Source organism: Coregonus lavaretus (genome assembly GCF_964263955.1).
Source record: "Coregonus lavaretus genome assembly, contig: HAP1_SCAFFOLD_1449, whole genome shotgun sequence".
Lineage (NCBI taxonomy): Eukaryota > Metazoa > Chordata > Actinopteri > Salmoniformes > Salmonidae > Coregonus > Coregonus lavaretus.
Genome location: NW_028160959.1, coordinates 77771 through 104327, shown reverse-complemented (window position 1 = coordinate 104327; position 26557 = coordinate 77771). Strand labels below are relative to the sequence as shown.

The 26557-nt window shown below is 47.2% G+C and overlaps 1 protein-coding gene across 5 annotated transcripts in view; it reads right to left on the bottom strand.

Annotated features, from left to right (window-relative positions):
- Nucleotides 1-3578: 3578 nt before the first annotated feature.
- abcb7 (ATP-binding cassette, sub-family B (MDR/TAP), member 7) overlaps nt 3579-26557 on the bottom strand; it is a 71056-nt gene continuing 48077 nt past the window's right edge. Inside the window, exons 12-18 of one of the 5 annotated variants that reach the window (XR_014612255.1) lie at nt 22805-22934; nt 21512-21683; nt 15130-15233; nt 13836-13943; nt 7061-7646; nt 3761-3823; nt 3579-3679 (exon numbers count right to left, since the gene is read on the bottom strand). Coding sequence is in view for 1 of the 5 variants with exons in the window: in XM_084195773.1 (XP_084051899.1) it covers nt 7428-7646; nt 13836-13943; nt 15130-15233; nt 21512-21683; nt 22805-22934 (733 nt within the window). In the remaining 4 variants the exon portion in view is untranslated. Of the gene's footprint in view, nt 7647-13835; nt 13944-15129; nt 15234-21511; nt 21684-22804; nt 22935-26557 lie in introns of all 5 variants that reach the window. The other 4 variants (XR_014612254.1, XR_014612256.1, XR_014612257.1 and 1 more) reach the window with 4 other exon arrangements.

Below are 26557 nucleotides of genomic sequence, written 5' to 3'. Positions count from 1 at the left end.
GGGGAGAATATGGGCTGAACTATAAACTGAGGAGACTGGGGAGAATATGGGCTGAACTATAAACTGAGGAGACTGGGGAGAATATGGGCTGAACTATAAACTGAGGAGACTATGGGGAGAATATGGGCTGAACTATAAACTGAGGAGACTATGGGGAGAATATGGGCTGAACTATAAACTGAGGACACTATGGGGGGAATATGGGCTGAACTATAAACTGAGGAGACTATGGGGAGAATATGGGCTGAACTATAAACTGATGAGACTGGGGAGAATATGGACTGAACTATAAACTGAGGAGACTATGGGGAGAATATGGGCTGAACTATAAACTGAGGAGACTGGGGAGAATATGGGCTGAACTATAAACTGAGGAGACTATGGGGAGAATATGGGCTGAACTATAAACTGAGGAGACTATGGGGAGAATATGGGCTGAACTATAAACTGAGGAGACTATGGGGAGAATATGGGCTGAACTATAAACTGAGGAGACTGGGGAGAATATGGGCTGAACTATAAACTGATGAGACTGGGGAGAATATGGACTGAACTATAAACTGAGGAGACTGGGGAGAATATGGGCTGAACTATAAACTGAGGAGACTATGGGGAGAATATGGGCTAAACTATAAACTGAGGAGACTATGGGGAGAATATGGGCTGAACTATAAACTGAGGAGACTGGGGAGAATATGGGCTGAACTATAAACTGAGGAGACTGGGGAGAATATGGGCTGAACTATAAACTGAGGAGACTATGGGGAGAATATGGGCTGAACTATAAACTGAGGAGACTATGGGGAGAATATGGGCTGAACTATAAACTGAGGAGACTGGGGAGAATATGGGCTGAACTATAAACTGAGGAGACTATGGGGAGAATATGGGCTAAACTATAAACTGAGGAGACTATGGGGAGAATATGGGCTGAACTATAAACTGAGGAGACTGGGGAGAATATGGGCTGAACTATAAACTGAGGAGACTGGGGAGAATATGGGCTGAACTATAAACTGAGGAGACTGGGGAGAATATGGGCTGAACTATAAACTGAGGAGACTGGGGAGAATATGGGCTGAACTATAAACTGAGGAGACTGGGGAGAATATGGGCTGAACTATAAACTGAGGAGACTATGGGGAGAATATGGGCTGAACTATAAACTGAGGAGACTATGGGGAGAATATGGGCTGAACTATAAACTGAGGAGACTATGGGGAGAATATGGGCTAAACTATAAACTGAGGAGACTGGGGAGAATATGGGCTGAACTATAAACTGAGGAGACTGGGGAGAATATGGGCTGAACTATAAACTGAGGAGACTATGGGGAGAATATGGGCTGAACTATAAACTGAGGAGACTATGGGGAGAATATGGGCTGAACTATAAACTGAGGAGACTGGGGAGAATATGGGCTGAACTATAAACTGAGGAGACTATGGGGAGAATATGGGCTGAACTATAAACTGAGGAGACTGGGGAGAATATGGGCTGAACTATAAACTGAGGAGACTGGGGAGAATATGGGCTGAACTATAAACTGAGGAGACTGGGGAGAATATGGGCTGAACTATAAACTGAGGAGACTATGGGGAGAATATGGGCTGAACTATAAACTGAGGAGACTATGGGGAGAATATGGGCTGAACTATAAACTGAGGAGACTGGGGAGAATATGGGCTGAACTATAAACTGAGGAGACTATGGGGAGAATATGGGCTGAACTATAAACTGAGGAGACTATGGGGAGAATATGGGCTGAACTATAAACTGAGGAGACTGGGGAGAATATGGGCTGAACTATAAACTGAGGAGACTATGGGGAGAAAATGGAAGGATACGGCCGCCCCGTGGCATCACCAAGCAACCTAGACTGGTAGGGAGGAAGGATACGGCCGCCCCGTGGCATCACCAAGCAAACTAGACTGGTAGGGAGGAAGGATAGGGACGCTCCGTGGCATCACCAAGTATGTGGCTGCACATCGGACTGGCTGACTTACTGCAAATTGAGAAATTATGTGACTAAACTCAACAAAAAGAAGAAACTGTATTATGAAGCCAAGATCAATGATCTAAAGAATGATGGAAAAAAACTTGAGTACTTTAAATGAAATTATGGGCAGAAAGACTAATTCAACTCCATCTTTCATCGAATCAGAAGGCTTATTCATCACAAAACCATTTGATGTTGCCAATTATTTTAATGATTACTTCATTGGCAAAGTGGGCAAACTTAGGCAGGAAATGCCACCAATGAACAGTGAACCAACGTACTCATGTATAGAAAAACAATGAAAGAAAAGCATTGCAAGTTTGAATTTTGTAAAGTTAGTGTGTGAGGTGGAAAAATTATTGTTATCGATCAATAATGACAAACTTAGATGGAAAGCTACTGAGGATGGTAGCTGACTCTATAGCCACTCCTATCTATCATATCTTTAATCTGAGTCTAGAGGAAAGTCTTTGTCCTCAGGCCTGGAGGGAAGCCAAAGTAATTCTGCTACCCAAGAATAGTAAAGCTGCCTTTACTGGTTCTAACAGCAGACCTATCAGCTTGCTGCCAGCTCTTAGCAAACTGTTGGAAAAAATGGTGTTTGACCAAATACAATGCTATTTCTCTGTAAGCAAATTAACAACAGACTTTCAGCATGCTTATAGGGAAGGGCACTCAACATGTACTGCACTGACACAAATGACTGATGATTGGTTGAAATAAATTGATAATAAGAAGATTGTGGGAGCTGTACTGTTAGATTTCAGCGCAGCCTTTGATATTATTGACCATAACCTGTCCTGCAGGCTCTCGTTTAGTCTAATCTTGATTATTGTCCAGTCGTGTGATCCAGTGCTGCAAGGAAAGACCTAGTTAAGCTGCAGCTGGCCCAGAACAGAGCAACACGTCTTGCTCTTCATTGTAATCAGAGGGCTGATATAAATACTATGCATGCCAGTCTCTCTTGGCTAAGAGTTGAGGAGAGACTGACTGCATCACTTCTTCTTATAAGAAACATGAATGTGTTGAAAATCCCAAATTGTTTGCATAGTCAACTTACACACACACTTACCCCACCAGACATTACATTTCACATTTTCGTCATTTAGCAGATGCTCTTATCCAGAGCAACTTACAGTTAGTGAGTGCATACATTTTTATACTGGCCCCCCGTGGGAATTGAACCCACAACCATGGCGTTGCAAACCAAGTAAACTAAACTGGTGGGGAGGAGGACCCATACAGAATGGATGGTGTGTTATCCATAGAAGACCCAATGTATAATGATCCAGAATATGGTGATTAGCTAGATCCCCCAATGACCACCCAGCAGGGGGGGGTTAGGGATAGTGGGGGGCGCAAACCTCAGCCTGACCTTTCACCTCACAGAGAAGAGTTCATTCAGGGACAGAACATTGGGGGCATGATGTCACCTGACTAAACTGACAGATTGAAATAACAGACTTCTTTCAAAGGGTGGATGACAGAAATCCTAAATTGACCCAAATGGTCTTGAATGATCAGTCAACATTAAGACATATCCCCTTTATCAGACTGACAGACAATAGGAACAATCTACTATAGGCACTAGAACATCACTGCTCTTTATTCAGGTTTTCACACAAAAAGCCCATCTACTTTCTCCAGTACATTTATATAATTATACATATTACATTACTGCTGGACATTTACATGTTTGGTCATTTAGCAGGACATGAAAGTGGATTTGTACAACAAGCCCAACCAGTGTTCTAGTCTAACAAACTTTACATGACATCATGCAACATGGGCACTGATCTGACCAATAACAAGGAAATACAATACCTAACCCATGGGAATATCAACATGTAATACCTAACCCATGTGAATATCAACATGTAATACCTAACCCATGGGAATATCAACATGTAATACCTAACCCATGTGAATATCAACATGTAATACCTAACCCATGTGAATATCAACATGTAATACCTAACCCATGTGAATATCAACATGTAATACCTAACCCATGTGAATATCAACATGTAATACCTAACCCATGTGAATATCAACATGTAATACCTAACCCATGTGAATATCAACATGTAATACCTAACCCATGTGAATATCAACATGTAATACCTAACCCATGTGAATATCAACATGTAATACCTAACCCATGTGAATATCAACATGTAATACCTAACCCATGTGAATATCAACATGTAATACCTAACCCATGTGAATATCAACATGTAATACCTAACCCATGTGAATATAAACATGTAATACCTAACCCATGTGAATATCAACATGTAATACCTAACCCATGTGAATATAAACATGTAATACCTAACCCATGTGAATATAAACATGTAATACCTAACCCATGTGAATATAAACATGTAATACCTAACCCATGTGAATATAAACATGTAATACCTAACCCATGTGAATATAAACATGTAATACCTAACCCATGTGAATATCAACATGTAATACCTAACCCATGTGAATATAAACATGTAATACCTAACCCATGTGAATATCAACATGTAATACCTAACCCATGTGAATATAAACATGTAATACCTAACCCATGTGAATATAAACATGTAATACCTAACCCATGTGAATATCAACATGTAATACCTAACCCATGTGAATATCAACATGTAATACCTAACCCATGTGAATATCAACATGTAATACCTAACCCATGTGAATATCAACATGTAATACCTAACCCATGTGAATATAAACATGTAATACCTAACCCATGTGAATATCAACATGTAATACCTAACCCATGTGAATATAAACATGTAATACCTAACCCATGTGAATATAAACATGTAATACCTAACCCATGTGAATATCAACATGTAATACCTAACCCATGTGAATATCAACATGTACGTGGAGCCCTCAACACAGACCATTGTCAGACATACAATCTTTAATCTAAAACATAGTTGTTAGACAATCCAAAGATACCATAACATGCTTTTAAGTAAAGGTAGAAAATATCAATAGGATGTCCTCAGCTTCTTCAGACCAGCTTTATTCAAAACGCAAAAGGCTGTGATCAATGTAGTATTATACAACGGGTGGGTCGAATCCTGAATGCTGATTGGTTAAAACGGTCTACTCCACAAGTTACCACCGGCTAAATCTATTATGTTAAAATGCCTGTTTACTCGGTTCCATCTGACAACCCAATCCACTGCCTCCTCAGCCCAGCCAGGCAATTTATAAACTTCATCTCCACTATAAAAAGCATCTAGACATGATCTCAACAGCGGAGATTTGTATAAAACTGTCGGTCTCTCCGACATTTATTCAAATTCGATCTCCAGCTGTCCCATAGTAATGAACGTGTTGGGAGACGGGACGAGACAGGCAGGCAGCGTTTCTCAGCCAGTCGAAATCATGAATCAGCTGGCATACTTTTTATGGATATATTCAAACAAATGTCAAATCAAAACAGGTAAAAAGAAACAAAGTGCAGCTGGTTTGCATCTTTCCAGTGATTGTGTTAGCTGGGTAGTTGGTATACCAGGTGAAATCGCGCCTCATTAGCTAATTGTTATGGATGTATCCAAATAAATGTCACTAGAAAACAGTTTAAACAAACGCAAATGCAGCTACTGTTGTTATTCTGGCTGCACTGTTTGACGTGACTGTCAGTTAGCCGTAGTTGGCTAGCTAGCAAGCGAGGGATTAAATGTTGCCAGCCAGTATGGCAATGGAACATTTAGAATGAACGCCTGGGACGCATCCCATAGATACAGAACAAAAAGACTGAACGACTGGGTCGCGTCTCTGGTGACCGAACCGATAGAACGACCAGCCGGCTTTGGGTAGCAACTCTAGATTTGTGTCGGGACATTATCTTGTGGAAGGATGAAATAGTATGAATAAATTCATCAAAATAACATTTTTAATGAAAATACGCCAATGATTATTTGAATATGATGGTAACCCGTTGTATAAAAGTGACAATGCCCTCGAAGCCGGTGTTTGGAGGATATATTAGCATGGTTTGGCAGGCCTGAGAAGACACCCATGCCAATATATGAACCAAACACCGGCTTCGAGGGCATTTATCACATAAATGTAGTACTGTCATGTTTCCATTCACACAAATAGGACTCTTCAGTCAAGAACTACAATTATAGCCAGCCAGTCTTCAACATACTGTCACTGAAAAGGAGCTTGATGTTCCTGACGGTTCTCTGATGTGCTTATATTTAGAAAGATCTCTACTTTCAATAAAACATACAAAAAGGGCTATTAAGGACAAAGTCTAATATTAATATAATTTGTAATAACTTATCTTTAGGTAGGTGTGTGTGTTTTGTTCTTGGCGCAACCTTCAAAATGATTGAACCACCCAAGTAAAGAGTATTTTTGAGAAAAGGTCATTTTATAGCAATAGATATACCTGGACAATGTGCATCTAGTTTTAGTCAGAAGCCTTTCAAATCCTGATATAGATGGAGATATATACACAAATCCTTAATATAAAACACCTACCTACACCTCCCAATGATATGGAAGAACTAGTTAAAAATGTATTCAAATCAACATCAAGGCATCCATCTTCCTACAGAAAACGCAGTCAGAAATACTCAAATATCTCAGGCCGCGTCCCAAATGGCACCCTATTCCCTATATAGTGCACTACTTTAGACCAGAGAATGGCTCCTTATTCCCTATATAGTGCACTACTTTGACCACAGCCCATAGTGTACTATAACTATATAGTGCACTACTTTGACCACTGCCCATAGTGTACTATAACTATATAGTGCACTACTTTGACCAGAGCTCACAGGAAATAGGTTGGCATTTGGGACAGAACTTTACATTTTAGTCATTTAGCAGACGCTCTTATCCAGAGAGACTTACAGTTAAGTGAGTGCATACATTTTTCATACTGGCCCCCCGTGGGAATCGAACCCACAACCCTGGCGTGGCAAGCGCCATGCTCTACCAACTGAGCTACACGATCTTCAGAATGAAACAGACTCATGTTGATCAGTAATGTTCTAACAACACGATGTCATCATATACAACACGATGCCATCATATACAACATGATGTCATCATATCCAACATGCCATCATATACAAGGTCTCTTATGCATGGTTTGGGCTGAGGATTGGCAGACGAACGTTGCCACTCTGTAGACATGAGCCAATGGCAGACAGCCTTGCTCCTCAGTCTCCTCTTCGGCCACCAATCGCCTTCTCAGGAAGAGCAGGGGGAGGGGCAGCCCGCCGGGAGTGGGTTACAGGGTTTGGCGTGGCAGGGGTGAGATGGAGAGAGATGTAGGTATACCCTCCCCTGAGTGCAGGCTGTGAAGGAAGGAGGGAGGGAGGGAGGGAGGACAAGTATTGAAGCAGGTGGGGAAGAGGTGGCCTCCTGTCCTTGTCTCTCCTCAACAGGAGCAGTTCCCACAGCCCTTGACACTGTTCATGATCTCCTCCTGTAGTTTCTTCCTCTCCTGCTCCTTCTGGCTGAGTCTCTCTGGCTGCAGCGCCACTGGGCTGTTCCTACTGTTCAGTATCTTACTGTTCTGAGTGTTCCACAGGTCAGCGTACAGAGACCCTGGAGTAGCCAGCAGAGAGTGGTGGTCCCCTCGCTCTGCTATCTTCCCCTGGAGGGGAGAGGGGAGAGGGGAGAGGGGGGACAGATGGGGAGAGAGGGAGAAGGATGGGGGGGGGGGGGGGGGAGGAGGAGGAGGATTATGCTACTATAAAGTCTAGTTGAGTCAGACTAAAGTCCATGTAAAAAGGACTGACACAGAATTAAGTATTGAATGGGAGACATGGTAATATAAACTCTACAGTGATGAGGCAACGCTCCCTCTATGAAACCCCCCCTACCTCCCTGATGCGTCTACAGTGATGAGGCAACGCTCCCTCTATGAAACCCCCCCTACCTCCCTGATGCCTCTAGTGATGAGGCAACGCTCCCTCTATGAAACCCCCCCTACCTCCCTGATGCCTCTACAGTGATGAGGCAACGCTCCCTCTATGAAACCCCCCCTACCTCCCTGATGGCTCTACAGTGATGAGGCAACGCTCCCTCTATGAAACCCCCCCTACCTCCCTGATGCCTCTAGTGATGAGGCAACGCTCCCTCTATGAAACCCCCCCTACCTCCCTGATGGCTCTACAGTGATGAGGCAACGCTCCCTCTATGAAACCCCCCCTACCTCCCTGATGGCTCTACAGTGATGAGGCAACGCTCCCTCTATGAAACCCCCCCTACCTCCCTGATGCCTCTAGTGATGAGGCAACGCTCCCTCTATGAAACCCCCCCTACCTCCCTGATGGCTCTACAGTGATGAGGCAACGCTCCCTCTATGAAACCCCCCCTACCTCCCTGATGCCTCTACAGTGATGAGGCAACGCTCCCTCTATGAAACCCCCCCTACCTCCCTGATGGCTCTACAGTGATGAGGCAACGCTCCCTCTATGAAACCCCCCCTACCTCCCTGATGCCTCTACAGTGATGAGGCAACGCTCCCTCTATGAAACCCCCCCTACCTCCCTGATGCCTCTAGTGATGAGGCAACGCTCCCTCTATGAAACCCCCCCTACCTCCCTGATGCCTCTAGTGATGAGGCAACGCTCCCTCTATGAAACCCCCCCTACCTCCCTGATGGCTCTACAGTGATGAGGCAACGCTCCCTCTATGAAACCCCCCCTACCTCCCTGATGGCTCTACAGTGATGAGGCAACGCTCCCTCTATGAAACCCCCCCTACCTCCCCGATGCGTCTCGCACTACTGTTACTGTTCCCTACTGACACCCCCCCACTAATAAAAGTATCCCAACCCCCAGGGAGCTAGGCAGGCATGCACGTAACTATACCACGCCTATACCAGGCACGTAACTATACCACGCCTATACCAGGCACGTAACTATACCACGCCTATACCAGGCACGTAACTATACCACGCCTATACCAGGCACGTAACTATACCACGCCTATACCAGGCACGTAACTATACCACGCCTATACCAGGCACGTAACTATACCACACCTATACCAGGCACGTAACTATACCACGCCTATACCAGGCACGTAACTATACCACGCCTATACCAGGCACGTAACTATACCACGCCTATACCAGGCACGTAACTATACCACGCCTATACCAGGCACGTAACTATACCACGCCTATACCAGGCACGTAACTATACCACGCCTATACCAGGCACGTAACTATACCACGCCTATACCAGGCACGTAACTATACCACGCCTATACCAGGCACGTAACTATACCACGCCTATACCAGGCACGTAACTATACCACGCCTATACCAGGCACGTAACTATACCACGCCTATACCAGGCACGTAACTATACCACGCCTATACCAGGCACGTAACTATACCACGCCTATACCAGGCACGTAACTATACCACGCCTATACCAGGCACGTAACTATACCACGCCTATACCAGGCACGTAACTATACCACGCCTATACCAGGCACGTAACTATACCACGCCTATACCAGGCACGTAACTATACCACGCCTATACCAGGCACGTAACTATACCACGCCTATACCAGGCACGTAACTATACCACGCCTATACCAGGCACGTAACTATACCACGCCTATACCAGGCACGTAACTATACCACGCCTATACCAGGCACGTAACTATACCACGCCTATACCAGGCACGTAACTATACCACACCTATACCAGGCACGTAACTATACCACGCCTATACCAGGCACGTAACTATACCACGCCTATACCAGGCACGTAACTATACCACGCCTATACCAGGCACGTAACTATACCACGCCTATACCAGGCACGTAACTATACCACGCCTATACCAGGCACGTAACTATACCACGCCTATACCAGGCACGTAACTATACCACACCTATACCAGGCACGTAACTATACCACGCCTATACCAGGCACGTAACTGACTGTTTCTAACTCTGTGACTTAATGAGCCGACACCATGACAACACGGCATAACAGGCCTCCTCGCCACAACGACCTTCTGATCTCTCCATCTGACGCTCTGCCTACGTTCCTGGGGGAACATAGGAAACACCACCAACAGCTTTCAGAGCACTAAGACGCACCACACGTCAAGCAAACCAAACCCCCTCTCCTCTCTATCTATTCCTCAGTCCTCGCTCCTCTCCCTCAGTCCTCTCTCCTCTCCCTCAGTCCTCTCTCCTCTCCCTCTCTCCTCTCCATCTCTTTCTATTCCTCTCTCCATCTCCTTCTATTCCTCTCTCCATCTCCTATTCCTCAGTCCTCTCCATCTATTCCTCAGTCCTCTCCATCTAATCCTCAGTCCTCTCCATCTAATCCTCAGTCCTCTCCATCTAATCCTCAGTCCTCTCCATCTATTCCTCAGTCCTCTCCATCTAATCCTCAGTCCTCTCCATCTAATCCTCAGTCCTCTCCATCTAATCCTCAGTCCTCTCCATCTAATCCTCAGTCCTCTCCATCTAATCCTCAGTCCTCTCCATCTAATCCTCAGTCCTCTCCATCTATTCCTCAGTCCTCTCCATCTATTCCTCAGTCCTCTCCATCTATTCCTCAGTCTTCTCTATTCCTCAGTCTTCTCTATTCCTCAGTCCTCTCTATTCCTCAGTCCTCTCTATTCCTCAGTCCTCTCTATTCCTCAGTCCTCTCTACTCCTACCTAACTAGATTAATGTTGTAAGTGAGAACTCTTCCTCAATAGACGTAAGAGCCTAAAGGAGGTACATAACTAAACAGGGCCCGTTTCCCCATAGCCATGGTATTTAGGCTAAACAGGGCCCGGTTTCCCCATAGCCATGGTATTTAGGCTAAACAGGGCCCGGTTTCCCCATAGCCATGGTAATTAGGCTAAACAGGGCCCGGTTTCCCCATAGCCATGGTATTTAGGCTAAACAGGGCCCGGTTTCCCCATAGCCATGGTATTTAGGCTAAACAGGGCCCGGTTTCCCCATAGCCATGGTATTTAGGCTAAACAGGGCCCGGTTTCCCCATAGCCATGGTATTTAGGCTAAACAGGGCCCGGTTTCCCCATAGCCATGGCATTTAGGCTAAACAGGGCCCGGTTTCCCCATAGCCATGGCATTTAGGCTAAACAGGGCCCGGTTTCCCCATAGCCATGGCATTTAGGCTAAACAGGGCCCGGTTTCCCCATAGCCATGGCATTTAGGCTAAACAGGGCCCGGTTTCCCCATAGCCATGGCATTTAGGCTAAACAGGGCCCGGTTTCCCCATAGCCATGGTATTTAGGCTAAACAGGGCCCGGTTTCCCCATAGCCATGGTATTTAGGCTAAACAGGGCCCGGTTTCCCCATAGCCATGGTATTTAGGCTAAAAAGGGCCCGGTTTCCCCATAGCCATGGTATTTAGACTAAACAGGGCCCGGTTTCCCCATAGCCATGGTATTTAGACTAAACAGGGCCCGGTTTCCCCATAGCCATGATATTTAGGCTAAACAGGGCCCGGTTTCCCCATAGCCATGGTATTTAGACTAAACAGGGCCCTGTTTCCCCATAGCCATGGTATTTAGGCTAAACAGGGCCCGGTTTCCCCATAGCCATGGCATTTAGGCTAAACAGGGCCCGGTTTCCCCATAGCCATGGCATTTAGGCTAAACAGGGCCCGGTTTCCCCATAGCCATGGCATTTAGGCAAAACAGGGCCCGGTTTCCCCATAGCCATGGCATTTAGGCAAAACAGGGCCCGGTTTCCCCATAGCCATGGTATTTAGACTAAACAGGGCCCGGTTTCCCCATAGCCATGGTATTTAGACTAAACAGGGCCCGGTTTCCCCATAGCCATGGTATTTAGACTAAACAGGGCCCGGTTTCCCCATAGCCATGGTATTTAGACTAAACAGGGCCCAGTTTCCCCATAGCCATGGTATTTAGACTAAACAGGGCCCGGTTTCCCCATAGCCATGGTATTTAGACTAAACAGGGCCCGGTTTCCCCATAGCCATGGTATTTAAGCTTAGAAGTGTTTTAACGATGAATCTTTCCTAACGGCCAAAGATGTAACGTGTTTCCCAAAACACCACGCAGAGAGAAAGTTCGCCATATGCGTTGTGGCATTTTTCGATAGGATAGAGAGAAAAGGAACCACTGATCTCGGATCAGATTTCGCCATTCAAATCTTTCCATAACATAATTATTCCACAATACTGACGACAGATCAGGTCCTAGAGAGACATTAGGCCTACCACCGATAGCAGCTAATATTGAGGCAGCTTATTCTAATACCTAGCCTACCCTATAGGTATGTCCTAAATCATTGTGCACGTTACACATCATGAAATATATTTAGGCATAAAATGTATTTCAATATGATTTAAATATATAGGCCTATATAGCTATCCTTCAATCATCCTACAGTCATCTTGGTTTCCATTTCAAGCAGATTTTATTCCTCCGCTTGTTTGTAACAACTGCAAAGACATTGGGACTTTGTACGTAGACCTATTTGTAGTCAACTTTGTTCTGAAGTTATCAGCGGTCACATGGAGACAGATAAACATCTTGATTGTGTGTAAAGTGACACGAAGGGGCAAAAAAGCATCTAACGAGGCACTTAGCTGTTCTAGTGGTCTGAGACAGTCAGTAAATAACGAGTGTTTTCAGGTGCAACTTTACTAACGATGGTTTTAACGATGCTCCTACGATGGTTCTAAAGATGAACATAACATGCTTCTGGGAAACTACCACAGTATGTAGCCATTACACATCTCAGGCTGATACTGTGGAGGTCTCAGGCTGATACTGTGGAGGTCTCAGGCTGATACTGTGGAGGTCTCAGGCTGATACTGTGGAGGTCTCAGGCTGATACTGTGGAGGTCTCAGGCTGATACTGTGGAGGTCTCAGGCTGATACTGTGGAGGTCTCAGGCTGAAACTGTGGAGGTCTCAGGGTGATACTGTGGAGGTCTCAGGGTCTGTTCTGGTGGAGGGAAATTAAGCTAGTGCGCTAGACAAATGCACCAGGCCAGGGACATTTTGGCATGGCCCAGATTTGGGACCTGAATGTTATCCGAGGTAGAAGAAATCGTGGTCTGCTAGCCGAAATCCTTAAACACGTCTTCCAGTGATTTTTGAACTTTTCCTGTTGACAAGTGATATTCCAAAGTATGGAATTACAGTAAAGTAATACTCCTTGAAGTTTGCAGTTGTATCTAAAAAAACACTATTTTGCCACTTTATTTTACTTTTTACCTTTAGTGTGTGTACTTTACTGTATTTATACTTGGCATATTGCTTTTCAACAGGAAAAGTTTTAAAAAGACAAAAAGATCGCTGGAGGACATCTTTAAGCTCCCTCCCTGGACATATCACTATGAGAAGGTCTTCTTACCCTGGACATATCACTATGAGAAGATCTTCTTACCCTGGACATATCACTATGAGAAGGTCTTCTTACCCTGGACATATCACTATGAGAAGGTCTTCTTACCCTGGACATATCACTATGAGAAGGTCTTCTTACCCTGGACATATCACTATGAGAAGATCTTGTTACCCTGGACATATCACTATGAGAAGGTCTTGTTACCCTGGACATATCACTATGAGAAGATCTTGTTACCCTGGACATATCACTATGAGAAGGTCTTCTTACCCTGGACATATCACTATGAGAAGGTCTTCTTACCCTGGACATATCACTATGAGAAGGTCTTCTTACCCTGGACATATCACTATGAGAAGGTCTTCTTACCCTGGACATATCACTATGAGAAGGTCTTCTTACCCTGGACATATCACTATGAGAAGGTCTTCTTACCCTGGACATATCACTATGAGAAGGTCTTCTTACCTTGTTGAGTACGATGATCTCGTCTGCGTCTACGATGGTGGACAGTCTGTGAGCGATGAACACCGACGTCCGGTCCTGAACCAGACCCTTCATGGAACTAAGAATGTTCTAGAAGTACACAGAATCACCATGAAGTATTCAAAATAGTTCTAAACGTTTTACAACACAGGAACATCAAGTGTTAGAAATAGTTCTAGAATGTTGTAGATAAACAACACAGGAACATCAAGTGTTAGAAATAGTTCTAGAATGTTGTAGAGAAACAACACAGGAACATCAAGTGTTAGAAATAGTTCTAGAATGTTGTAGAGAAACAACACAGGAACATCAAGTGTTAGAAATAGTTCTAGAATGTTGTAGAGAAACAACACAGGAACATCAAGTGTTAGAAATAGTTCTAGAATGTTGTAGAGAAACAACACAGGAACATCAAGTGTTAGAAATAGTTCTAGAATGTTGTAGAGAAACAACACAGGAACATCAAGTGTTAGAAATAGTTCTAGAATGTTGTAGAGAAACAACACAGGAACATCAAGTATAGATGCGGTTCAGGAGTTAATGGAACACAGACATTCCATTGACTAGATTGGCGCGCATTCAACAAATCTGACCTAACAAAGTCGATATGTCAAATCCGTTATGATTTATGTATATAACAGGCCCACAATTTCGTTAATTAAGTCCGATGTGGATATATTTGGCTGTTACCGAGCATAACACGTAGAAGTGGTCCCTTTTCAGGTTTAGAAGAAGTGGCTGCTAAATGCTAACTCCCATTCGTATAAGCTGGTTAGCATAGCTAGCATACAGAAATCGGTGGTGGTAGTCAGTCTTTTTTAACTGTAATGCGGTTGATTGTTAACAATGGCTGAACATGTGTTGGTGTTGACATCCATACAAGCATTATACTCAGATTTTGACTTCAACAGTGTGAAATTCACAAACAATATCCTAATTTTGCTGAGGGCAATGAGGAGATTTGGGACCTTTCCGCCACACGTTTCCATGGCAATTCCATTGTATTGGTCGAGTTCGATTGACCTCTTTACCGCATGTATTAGAAATAGTTATAGAATGCTGTAGAGAAACAACACAGGAACATGAAGTATAAAAAACTTTACAATAAGAACGCAATAAAAATCGACATGTATAATATGACATGTGGTCTATTCTCTCCAAGTTCAGGGCAGTTACTCTTTCCATCCCCCTAACATCTACTGAGCTGACAGGTTGGTTGGTACACTGAGTTGAGCTGCAGAAGAGACAACAGGAGATTCTGAAGTGTGTGGGTTACCTCCTCAGTGATCGAGTCCAGTGAGGACGTAGCTTCATCATACAGCAGGATAGGAGGGTTCTTCAGTATGGCCCTGGCTATGGCCACACGCTGCTTCTCCCCACCTGAAACACACCAAGTACATCATGCAGTCTTGACACACCCGGCAACAGAGACAGCACAGGAAGTCAATAATGCAGTCTTGACACACCCGGCAACAGAGACAGCACAGGAAGTCAATAATGCAGTCTTGACACACCCGGCAACAGAGACAGCACAGGAAGTCAATAATGCAGTCTTGACACACCCGGCAACAGAGACAGAACAGGAAGTCAATAATGCAGTCTTGACACACCCGGCAACAGAGACAGCACAGGAAGTACATAATGGAGTCTTGACACACCCGGCAACAGAGACAGAACAGGAAGTCAATAATGCAGTCTTGACACACCCGGCAACAGACAGGACAGGAAGTCAATAATGCAGTCTTGACACACCCGGCAACAGACAGGACAGGAAGCATACACATATCTAGAGGCAGGTCAGACTGGTTGATATAAAACACCCCAGTAGTAACAGTAGAACAACAACTAGCTTCAGTCACGTCCTCATCAACACTAGATACCAGGCTGGAGCCCTCTCCTGGCCCTTCTCCACTAGACAACTAGCTTCAGTCACGTCATCATCAACACTAGATACCAGGCTGAAGCCCTCTCCTGGCCCTTCTCCACTAGACAACTAGCTTCAGTCACGTCATCATCAACACTAGATACCAGGCTGAAGCCCTCTCCTGGCCCTTCTCCACTAGATACCAGGTTGGAGCCCTCTCCTGGCCCTTCTCCACTAGATACCAGGCTGAAGCCCTCTCCTGGCCCTTCTCCACTAGATACCAGGTTGGAGCCCTCTCCTGGCCCTTCTCCACTAGATACCAGGCTGAAGCCCTCTCCTGGCCCTTCTCCACTAGATACCAGGTTGGAGCCCTCTCCTGGCCCTTCTCCACTAGATACCAGGCTGGAGCCCTCTCCTGGCCCTTCTCCACTAGATACCAGGCTGGAGCCCTCTCCTGGCCCTTCTCCACTAGACAACTAGCTTCAGTCACGTCCTCATCAACACTAGATACCAGGCTGAAGCCCTCTCCTGGCCCTTCTCCACTAGACAACTAGCTTCAGTCACATCATCATCAACACTAGATACCAGGCTGAAGCCCTCTCCTGGCCCTTCTCCACTAGACAACTAGCTTCAGTCACGTCCTCATCAACACTAGATACCAGGCTGAAGCCCTCTCCTGGCCCTTCTCCACTAGACAACTAGCTTCAGTCACGTCCTCATCAACACTAGATACCAGGCTGAAGCCCTCTCCTGGCCCTTCTCCACTAGACAACTAGCTTCAGTCACGTCCTCATCAACACTAGATACCAGGCTGAAGCCCTCTCCTGGCCCTTCTCCACTAGACAACTAGCTTCAGTCACGTCCTCATCAACACTAGATACCAGGCTGAAGCCCTCTCCTGGCCCTTCTCCACTAGACAACTAGCTTCAGTCACGTCCTCATCAACACTAGATACCAGGCTGGAGCCCTCTCCTGGCCCTTCTCCACTAGATACCAGGCTGAAGCCCTCTCCTGGCCCTTCTCCACTAGACAACTAGCTTCAGTCACGTCCTCATCAACACTAGATACCAGGCTGAAGCCCTCTCCTGGCCCTTCTCCACTAGACAACTAGCTTCAGTCACGTCATCATCAACACTAGATACCAGGCTGGAGCCCTCTCCTGGCCCTTCTCCACTAGACAACTAGCTTCAGTCACGTCCTCATCAACACTAGATACCAGGCTGAAGCCCTCTCCTGGCCCTTCTCCACTAGACAACTAGCTTCAGTCACATCCTCATCAACACTAGATACCAGGCTGAAGCCCTCTCCTGGCCCTTCTCCACTAGACAACTAGCTTCAGTCACGTCCTCATCAACACTAGATACCAGGCTGGAGCCCTCTCCTGGCCCTTCTCCACTAGACAACTAGCTTCAGTCACGTCCTCATCAACACTAGATACCAGGCTGAAGCCCTCTCCAGGCCCTTCTCCACTAGACAACTAGCTTCAGTCACGTCCTCATCAACACTAGATACCAGGCTGAAGCCCTCTCCTGGCCCTTCTCCACTAGACAACTAGCTTCAGTCACGTCCTCATCAACACTAGATACCAGGCTGGAGCCCTCTCCTGGCCCTTCTCCACTATACAAGCACTGTCGGTTTTCTCTAAAGCACTGGCTGTAATTCATTGTCTTTGAAAGGTGTTAGGAAGATTATCAAGGTTAAAGTTGAATCATTTTAAACAAAGATTATTATGGCTTTACAAGCAGTCTATTACCATGTTATCTGTCCAAAGACAGCGGTGCGCCAAGCATCTCTCCCCGTCCCTACCTGACAGTTTGAGTACCCTCTCCCCGACCCCTACCTGACAGTTTGAGTACCCTCTCCCCGACCCCTACCTGACAGTTTGAGTACCCTCTCCCCGACCCCTACCTGACAGTTTGAGTCCCCTCTCCCCGACCCCTACCTGACAGATTGAGTACCCTCTCCCCGACCCCTACCTGACAGATTGAGTACCCTCTCCCCGACCCCTACCTGACAGTTTGAGTCCCCTCTCCCCGACCCCTACCTGACAGATTGAGTCCCCTCTCCCCGACCCCTACCTGACAGTTTGAGTCCCCTCTCCCCGACCCCTACCTGACAGTTTGAGTACCCTCTCCCCGACCCCTACCTGACAGATTGAGTACCCTCTCCCCGACCCCTACCTGACAGTTTGAGTCCCCTCTCCCCGACCCCTACCTGACAGATTGAGTCCCCTCTCCCTGACCCCTACCTGACAGTTTGAGTCCCCTCTCCCCGTCCCTACCTGACAGTTTGAGTCCCCTCTCCCCGACCCCTACCTGACAGTTTGAGTCCCCTCTCCCTGACCCCTACCTGACAGTTTGAGTCCCCTCTCCCCGTCCCTACCTGACAGTTTGAGTCCCCTCTCCCCGACCCCTACCTGACAGTTTGAGTCCCCTCTCCCCGTCCCTACCTGACAGTTTGAGTCCCCTCTCCCCGACCCCTACCTGACAGTTTGAGTCCCCTCTCCCCGACCCCTACCTGACAGTTTGAGTCCCCTCTCCCCGACCCCTACCTGACAGATTGAGTACCCTCTCCCCGACCCCTACCTGACAGTTTGAGTCCCCTCTCCCTGACCCCTACCTGACAGTTTGAGTCCCCTCTCCCCGAACCCTACCTGACAGTTTGAGTCCCCTCTCCCCGTCCCTACCTGACAGTTTGAGTCCCCTCTCCCCGACCCCTACCTGACAGTTTGAGTCCCCTCTCCCCGACCCCTACCTGACAGATTGAGTCCCCTCTCCCCGACCCCTACCTGACAGTTTGAGTCCCCTCTCCCCGACCCCTACCTGACAGTTAGAGTCCCCTCTCCCCGACCCCTACCTGACAGTTTGAGTCCCCTCTCGCCGACCCCTACCTGACAGTTTGAGTCCCCTCTCCCCGACCCCTACCTGACAGTTTGAGTCCCCTCTCCCCTACCTGACAGTTTGAGTCCCCTCTCCCAGTCCCTACCTGACAGTTTGAGTCCCCTCTCCCCGTCCCCTACCTGACAGTTTGAGTCCCCTCTCCCTGACCCCTACCTGACAGTTTGAGTCCCCTCTCCCCGACCCCTACCTGACAGTTTGAGTCCCCTCTCCCCGACCTGACAGTTTGAGTCCCCTCTCCCCGACCCCTACCTGACAGTTTGAGTCCCCTCTCCCCGACCCCTACCTGACAGTTTGAGTCCCCTCTCCCCGACCCCTACCTGACAGTTTGAGTCCCCTCTCCCCGACCCCTACCTGACAGATTGAGTACCCTCTCCCCGACCCCTACCTGACAGTTTGAGTCCCCTCTCCCCGACCTGACAGTTTGAGTCCCCTCTCCCCGTCCCTACCTGACAGTTTGAGTCCCCTCTCCCGACCCCTACCTGACAGTTTGAGTCCCCTCTCCCCGTCCCTACCTGACAGTTTGAGTCCCCTCTCCCCGACCCCTACCTGACAGTTTGAGTCCCCTCTCCCCGTCCCTACCTGACAGTTTGAGTCCCCTCTCCCTGACCCCTACCTGACAGTTTGAGTCCCCTCTCCCCGACCCCTACCTGACAGTTTGAGTCCCCTCTCCCCGTCCCTACCTGACAGTTTGAGTCCCCTCTCCCTGACCCCTACCTGACAGTTTGAGTCCCCTCTCCCCTACCTGACAGTTTGAGTCCCCTCTCCCCTACCTGACAGTTTGAGTCCCCTCTCCCCGTCCCCTACCTGACAGTTTGAGTCCCCTCTCCCCTACCTGACAGTTTGAGTCCCCTCTCCCCGACCCCTACCTGACAGTTTGAGTCCCCTCTCCCCGTCCCTACCTGACAGTTTGAGTCCCCTCTCCCAGTCCCTACCTGACAGTTTGAGTCCCCTCTCCCCTACCTGACAGTTTGAGTCCCCTCTCCCTGACCCCTACCTGACAGTTTGAGTCCCCTCTCCCCGACCCCTACCTGACAGTTTGAGTCCCCTCTCCCCGACCCCTACCTGACAGTTTGAGTCCCCTCTCCCCGTCCCCTACCTGACAGTTTGAGTCCCCTCTCCCCTACCTGACAGTTTGAGTCCCCTCTCCCCGACCCCTACCTGACAGTTTGAGTCCCCTCTCCCAGTCCCTACCTGACAGTTTGAGTCCCCTCTCCCCTACCTGACAGTTTGAGTCCCCTCTCCCTGACCCCTACCTGACAGTTTGAGTCCCCTCTCCCTGACCCCTACCTGACAGTTTGAGTCCCCTCTCCCTGACCCCTACCTGACAGTTTGAGTCCCCTCTCCCCGACCCCTACCTGACAGTTTGAGTCCCCTCTCCCCTACCTGACAGTTTGAGTCCCCTCTCCCAGTCCCTACCTGACAGTTTGAGTACCCTCTCCCCGACCCCTACCTGACAGTTTGAGTCCCCTCTCCCCGTCCCCTACCTGACAGTTTGAGTCCCCTCTCCCCTACCTGACAGTTTGAGTCCCCTCTCCCCGACCCCTACCTGACAGTTTGAGTCCCCTCTCCCCGTCCCTACCTGACAGTTTGAGTCCCCTCTCCCAGTCCCTACCTGACAGTTTGAGTCCCCTCTCCCCTACCTGACAGTTTGAGTCCCCTCTCTCTGACCCCTACCTGACAGTTTGAGTCCCCTCTCCCCGACCCCTACCTGACAGTTTGAGTCCCCTCTCCCCGTCCCTACCTGACAGTTTGAGTCCCCTCTCCCCGACCCCTACCTGACAGTTTGAGTCCCCTCTCCCCGACAGTTTGAGTCCCCTCTCCCCGACCCCTACCTGACAGTTTGAGTCCCCTCTCCCCGACCCCTACCTGACAGTTTGAGTCCCCTCTCCCCGACCCCTACCTGACAGATTGAGTCCCCTCTCCCCGACCCCTACCTGACAGTTTGAGTCCCCTCTCCCCTACCTGACAGTTTGAGTCCCCTCTCCCCGTCCCTACCTGACAGTTTGAGTCCCCTCTCCCCGACCCCTACCTGACAGTTTGAGTCCCCTCTCCCCGACCCCTACCTGACAGATTGAGTACCCTCTCCCCCATCCCTACCTGACAGTTTGAGTACCCTCTCCCCGACCCCTACCTGACAGTTTGAGTCCCCTCTCCCCGACCCCTACCTGACAGTTTGAGTCCCCTCTCCCCGACCCCTACCTGACAGATTGAGTCCCCTCTCCCAGTCCCTACCTGACAGATTGAGTCCCCTCTCCCCGACCCCTACCTGACAGTTTGAGTCCCCTCTCCCAGTCCCTACCTGACAGTTTGAGTCCCCTCTCCCAGTCCCTACCTGACAGTTTGAGTCCCCTCTCCCCGTCCCCTACCTGACAGTTTGAGTCCCCTCTCCCCGACCCCTACCTGACAGATTGAGTCCCCTCTCCCCGACCCCTACCTGACAGTTTGAGTACCCTCTCCCCGACCCCTACCTGACAGTTTGAGTCCCCTCTCCCCGTCCCTACCTGACAGTTTGAGTCCCCTCTCCCCGACCCCTACCTGACAGTTTGAGTCCCCTCTCCCCGTCCCTACCTGACAGTTTGAGTACCCTCTCCCCGACCCCTACCTGACAGTTTGAGTCCCCTCTCCCCGACCCCTACCTGACAGTTTGAGTCCCCTCTCCCCGACCCCTACCTGACAGTTTGAGTCCCCTCTCCCCGACCCCTACCTGACAGTTTGAGTACCCTCTCCCCGACCCCTACCTGACAGTTGAGTCCCCTCTCCCCGACCTGACAGTTTGAGTCCCCTCTCCCCGACCCCTACCTGACAGTTTGAGTCCCCTCTCCCCGACCCCTACCTGACAGTTTGAGTCCCCTCTCCCCGACCTGACAGTTTGAGTCCCCTCTCCCCGTCCCTACCTGACAGTTTGAGTCCCCTCTCCCCGACCTGAGTGTCGTATCCATGTGGCATCCTGAGGATGGCGTCGTGTATCCCTGCCAGCCGTGCAACCTGGTAAACCTCCTCTGGCGTGGCGTTGATGTTCCCGTACTGAAGGTTGTAGAAGATGGTGTTATGGAAGAGCACTGCATCCTGGGTAGGAAGGAGGGGGGTGGGGAGAGGGGGGGAGAGTGAGAGACAGACAAAGACAGAGAGACAAGAGAGCGTAATGAGAGAAGAGAGTGTAGAGAGGAAACAGTACAGTCAAATCAATACCTTCAGCTCAACTTGAGGAGAGGAAACAGTACAGTCAAATCAATACCTTCAGCTCAACTTGAGGAGAGGAAACAGTACAGTCAAATCAATACCTTCAGCTCAACTTGAGGAGAGGAAACAGTACAGTCAAATCAATACCTTCAGCTCAACTTGAGGAGAGGAAACAGTACAGTCAAATCAATACCTTCAGCTCAACTTGAGGAGAGGAAACAGTACAGTCAAATCAATACCTTCAGCTCAACTTGAGGAGAGGAAACAGTACAGTCAAATCAATACCTTCAGCTCAACTTGAGGAGAGGAAACAGTACAGTCAAATCAATACCTTCAGCTCAACTTGAGGAGAGGAAACAGTAGTCAAATCAATACCTTCAGCTCAACTTGAGGAGAGGAAACAGTACAGTCAAATCAATACCTTCAGCTCAACTTGAGGAGAGGAAACAGTACAGTCAAATCAATACCTTCAGCTCAACTTGAGGAGAGGAAACAGTACAGTCAAATCAATACCTTCAGCTCAACTTGAGGAGAGGAAACAGTACAGTCAAATCAATACCTTCAGCTCAACTTGAGAGGAAACAGTACAGTCAAATCAATACCTTCAGCTCAACTTGAGGAGAGGAAACAGTAGTCAAATCAATACCTTCAGCTCAACTTGAGGAGAGGAAACAGTACAGTCAAATCAATACCTTCAGCTCAACTTGAGGAGAGGAAACAGTACAGTCAAATCAATACCTTCAGCTCAACTTGAGGAGAGGAAACAGTACAGTCAAATCAATACCTTCAGCTCAACTTGAGGAGAGGAAACATCAGGAGAGGACAAAATAAAGTGTAGAAACTTGTAGAAACACACTGAACAAAGAAACAAACTGTTCTTTCAACATCTGACGGAAATAACCTGTAGTTTCTATAGGTTTCCACTGTGCCCCCTTGTTATGAGAGTTTATTGTCCAAGTCAAATTAATACAGGATCAATAAGTTCAATCAAAATCAAGGTAGTTTACCTGTGGTACCACCCCTATGGCCCGTCGCAGACTGTCCAGTCCAACGTCTCTGATGTTCTGTCCAGCGATGTAGATGTTTCCCTTCTGGGGCTCGTAAAACCGGAACAACATGCGCACTATGGTGCTCTTCCTGAAACACAGAACCATTATTCCTATGGTGCTCTTCCTGAAACACAGAACCATAATTCCTATGGTGCTCTTCCTGAAACACAGAACCATTATTCCTATGGTGCTCTTCCTGAAACACAGAACCATTATTCCTATGGTGCTCTTCCTGAAACACAGAACCATAATTCCTATGGTGCTCTTCCTAAAACACAGAACCATAATTCCTATGGTGCTCTTCCTGAAACACCACCACAGAACCATTATTCCTATGGTGCTCTTCCTGAAACACCACAGAACCATTATTCCTATGGTGCTCTTCCTGAAACACCACAGAACCATTATTCCTATGGTGCTCGTCCTGAAACAACACAGAACCACTATTCCTATGGTGCTCGTCCTGAAACAACACAGAACCATTATTCCTATGGTGCTCGTCCTGAAACAACACAGAACCATTATTCCTATGGTGCTCGTCCTGAAACACCACAGAACCATTATTCCTATGGTGCTCGTCCTGAAACACCACAGAACCATTATTCCTATGGTGCTCGTCCTGAAACTACACAGAACCATTATTCCTATGGTGCTCTTCCTGAAACACAGAACCATTATTCCTATGGTGCTCTTCCTGAAACACAGAACCATTATTCCTATGGTGCTCGTCCTGAAACTACACAGAACCATTATTCCTATGGTGCTCTTCCTGAAACACAGAACCATTATTCCTATGGTGCTCTTCCTGAAACACCACAGAACCATTATTCCTATGGTGCTCGTCCTGAAACAACACAGAACCATTATTCCTATGGTGCTCTTCCTGAAACACAGAACCATTATTCCTATGGTGCTCGTCCTGAAACACAGAACCATTATTCCTATGGTGCTTGTCCTGAAACACAGAACCATTATTCCTATGGTGCTCTTCCTGAAACAACACAGAACCATTATTCCTATGGTGCTCTTCCTGAAACACCACAGAACCATTATTCCTATGGTGCTCGTCCTGAAACAACACAGAACCATTATTCCTATGGTGCTCTTCCTGAAACACAGAACCATTATTCCTATGGTGCTCGTCCTGAAACACAGAACCATTATTCCTATGGTGCTCTTCCTGAAACACAGAACCATTATTCCTATGGTGCTCTTCCTGAAACAACAGAACCATTATTCCTATGGTGTGTGAGGGAAAATGTTATGTTTGTGCTTTTCTAATAACCAATTCGACTGGGTTCATGCAAGTGACTGATTGATTGTGCCTGGGAGGAATCCTCACCATCAGTATAAGCAATTTGGCAGTATGCCCAGAACATTGCTTTGAGAACCGAAAGGGGTCTCTCAGTTTCAAGGTCTCAGCTTGAAGAGGAGAAGCCTCATGAGGCATTGGTCGGTCACATGCATGAACCAAACGTTAAATGATGAATAATGTAAATCATGCAAATCTAACTTGTCTGTGTAAGCAGTATAGAAGAGAACTAACGGGACTGCCCCGGCAGAGCTCCCGACCGACGTGTCCTATGGCGCATTAAGTTTGTTGGAACCTCTCCAGCTTGCTGATAATAAAGAATGATTCATTTAATATTGACTTCAGGTGTCCCTGGTGGTAATTTCCACAACAGGTGCTCTTCCAACAGAACCATCATTCCTATGGAGCTCTTCCTGAAACAACACAGAACCATCATTCCTATGGAGCTCTTCCTGAAACAACACAGAACCATCATTCCTATGGAGCTCTTCCTGAAACAACACAGAACCATCATTCCTATGGAGCTCTTCCTGAAACACAGAACCATTATTCCTATGGAGCTCTTCCTGAAACACAGAACCATCATTCCTATGGTGCTCTTCCTGAATGTGGAACCAATGACTTTTGGGAAATAGGACTGACATTAGAACTATAGTAGAGACTAAACTTGCAGTGCTAAGCTAAATAAGGTTTAAGGTTATAACCACAACCTGCAGATGTAACTGGAGTGGATTATTTTAATACAGGTCAGGACAATAAGAGGTACATTTCCACTAGAACAGATTAGTGAAGCAGCCGTCCAACTATTCACCGAGTAGAGCTGGTTTATACACAGACAGATGTCATACCCATTGACCACATTTACATGCATACCAATATCTCGTTCTTGATCGGGACACTCAAGTATTCCGTTTTTGAGTTGACGCATATAAAACATAATATCCTGTTTACAATAACCCCGAAAAAGCTTGTATCCCGGTTATGTGAAACCAGGATAAGATGCCTGGGATATGCTGATCTTAGACGGGATACTGTGGCATGTCAACATCTTATCCCCTTTACTGTTGTTTTTCACAGTCTGTGCAGGCTCAGTTGTGCATATCATTGGTGTTGTGTGATGTTTTCATCTCATTGTCAAACAAATCACTCCAAAAAATAGGCTACCTGTGCAGTTCCATCCACCATAATAACTAGGCTACCTGTGCAGTTCCATCCACATTAATAACTAGGCTACCTGTGCAGTTCCATCCACATTAATAACTAGGCTACCTGTGCAGTTCCATCCACATTAATAACTAGGCTACCTGTGCAGTTCCATCCACATTAATAACTAGGCTACCTGTGCAGTTCCATCCACATTAATAACTAGGCTACCTGTGCAGTTCCATCCACATTAATAACTAGGCTACCTGTGAAGTTCCATCCACATTAATAACTAGGCTACCTGTGCAGTTCCATCCACATTAATAAATAGGCTACCTGTGCAGTTCCATCCACATTAATAACTAGGCTACCTGTGCAGTTCCATCCACATTAATAACTAGGCTACCTGTGCAGTTCCATCCACATTAATAACTAGGCTACCTGTGCAGTTCCATCCACCATAATAACTAGGCTACCTGTGCAGTTCCATCCACATTAATAACTAGGCTACCTGTGCAGTTCCATCCACCGTAATAACTAGGCTACCTGTGCAGTTCCATCCACCATAATAACTAGGCTACCTGTGCAGTTCCATCCACCATAATAACTAGGCTACCTGTGCAGTTCCATCCACATTAATAACTAGGCTACCTGTGCAGTTCCATCCACCATAATAACTAGGCTACCTGTGCAGTTCCATCCACATTAATAACTAGGCTACCTGTGCAGTTCCATCCACATTAATAACTAGGCTACCTGTGCAGTTCCATCCACATTAATAACTAGGCTACCTGTGCAGTTCCATCCACCATAATAACTAGGCTACCTGTGCAGTTCCATCCACCATAATAACTAGGCTACCTGTGCAGTTCCATCCACATTAATAACTAGGCTACCTGTGCAGTTCCATCCACCATAATAACTAGGCTACCTGTGCAGTTCCATCCACCGTAATAACTAGGCTACCTGTGCAGTTCCATCCACATTAATAACTAGGCTACCTGTGCAGTTCCATCCACATTAATAACTAGGCTACCTGTGCAGTTCCATCCACCATAATAACTAGGCTACCTGTGCAGTTCCATCCACCATAATAACTAGGCTACCTGTGCAGTTCCATCCACATTAATAACTAGGCTACCTGTGCAGTTCCATCCACCATAATAACTAGGCTACCTGTGCAGTTCCATCCACCGTAATAACTAGGCTACCTGTGCAGTTCCATCCACCATAATAACTAGGCTACCTGTGCAGTT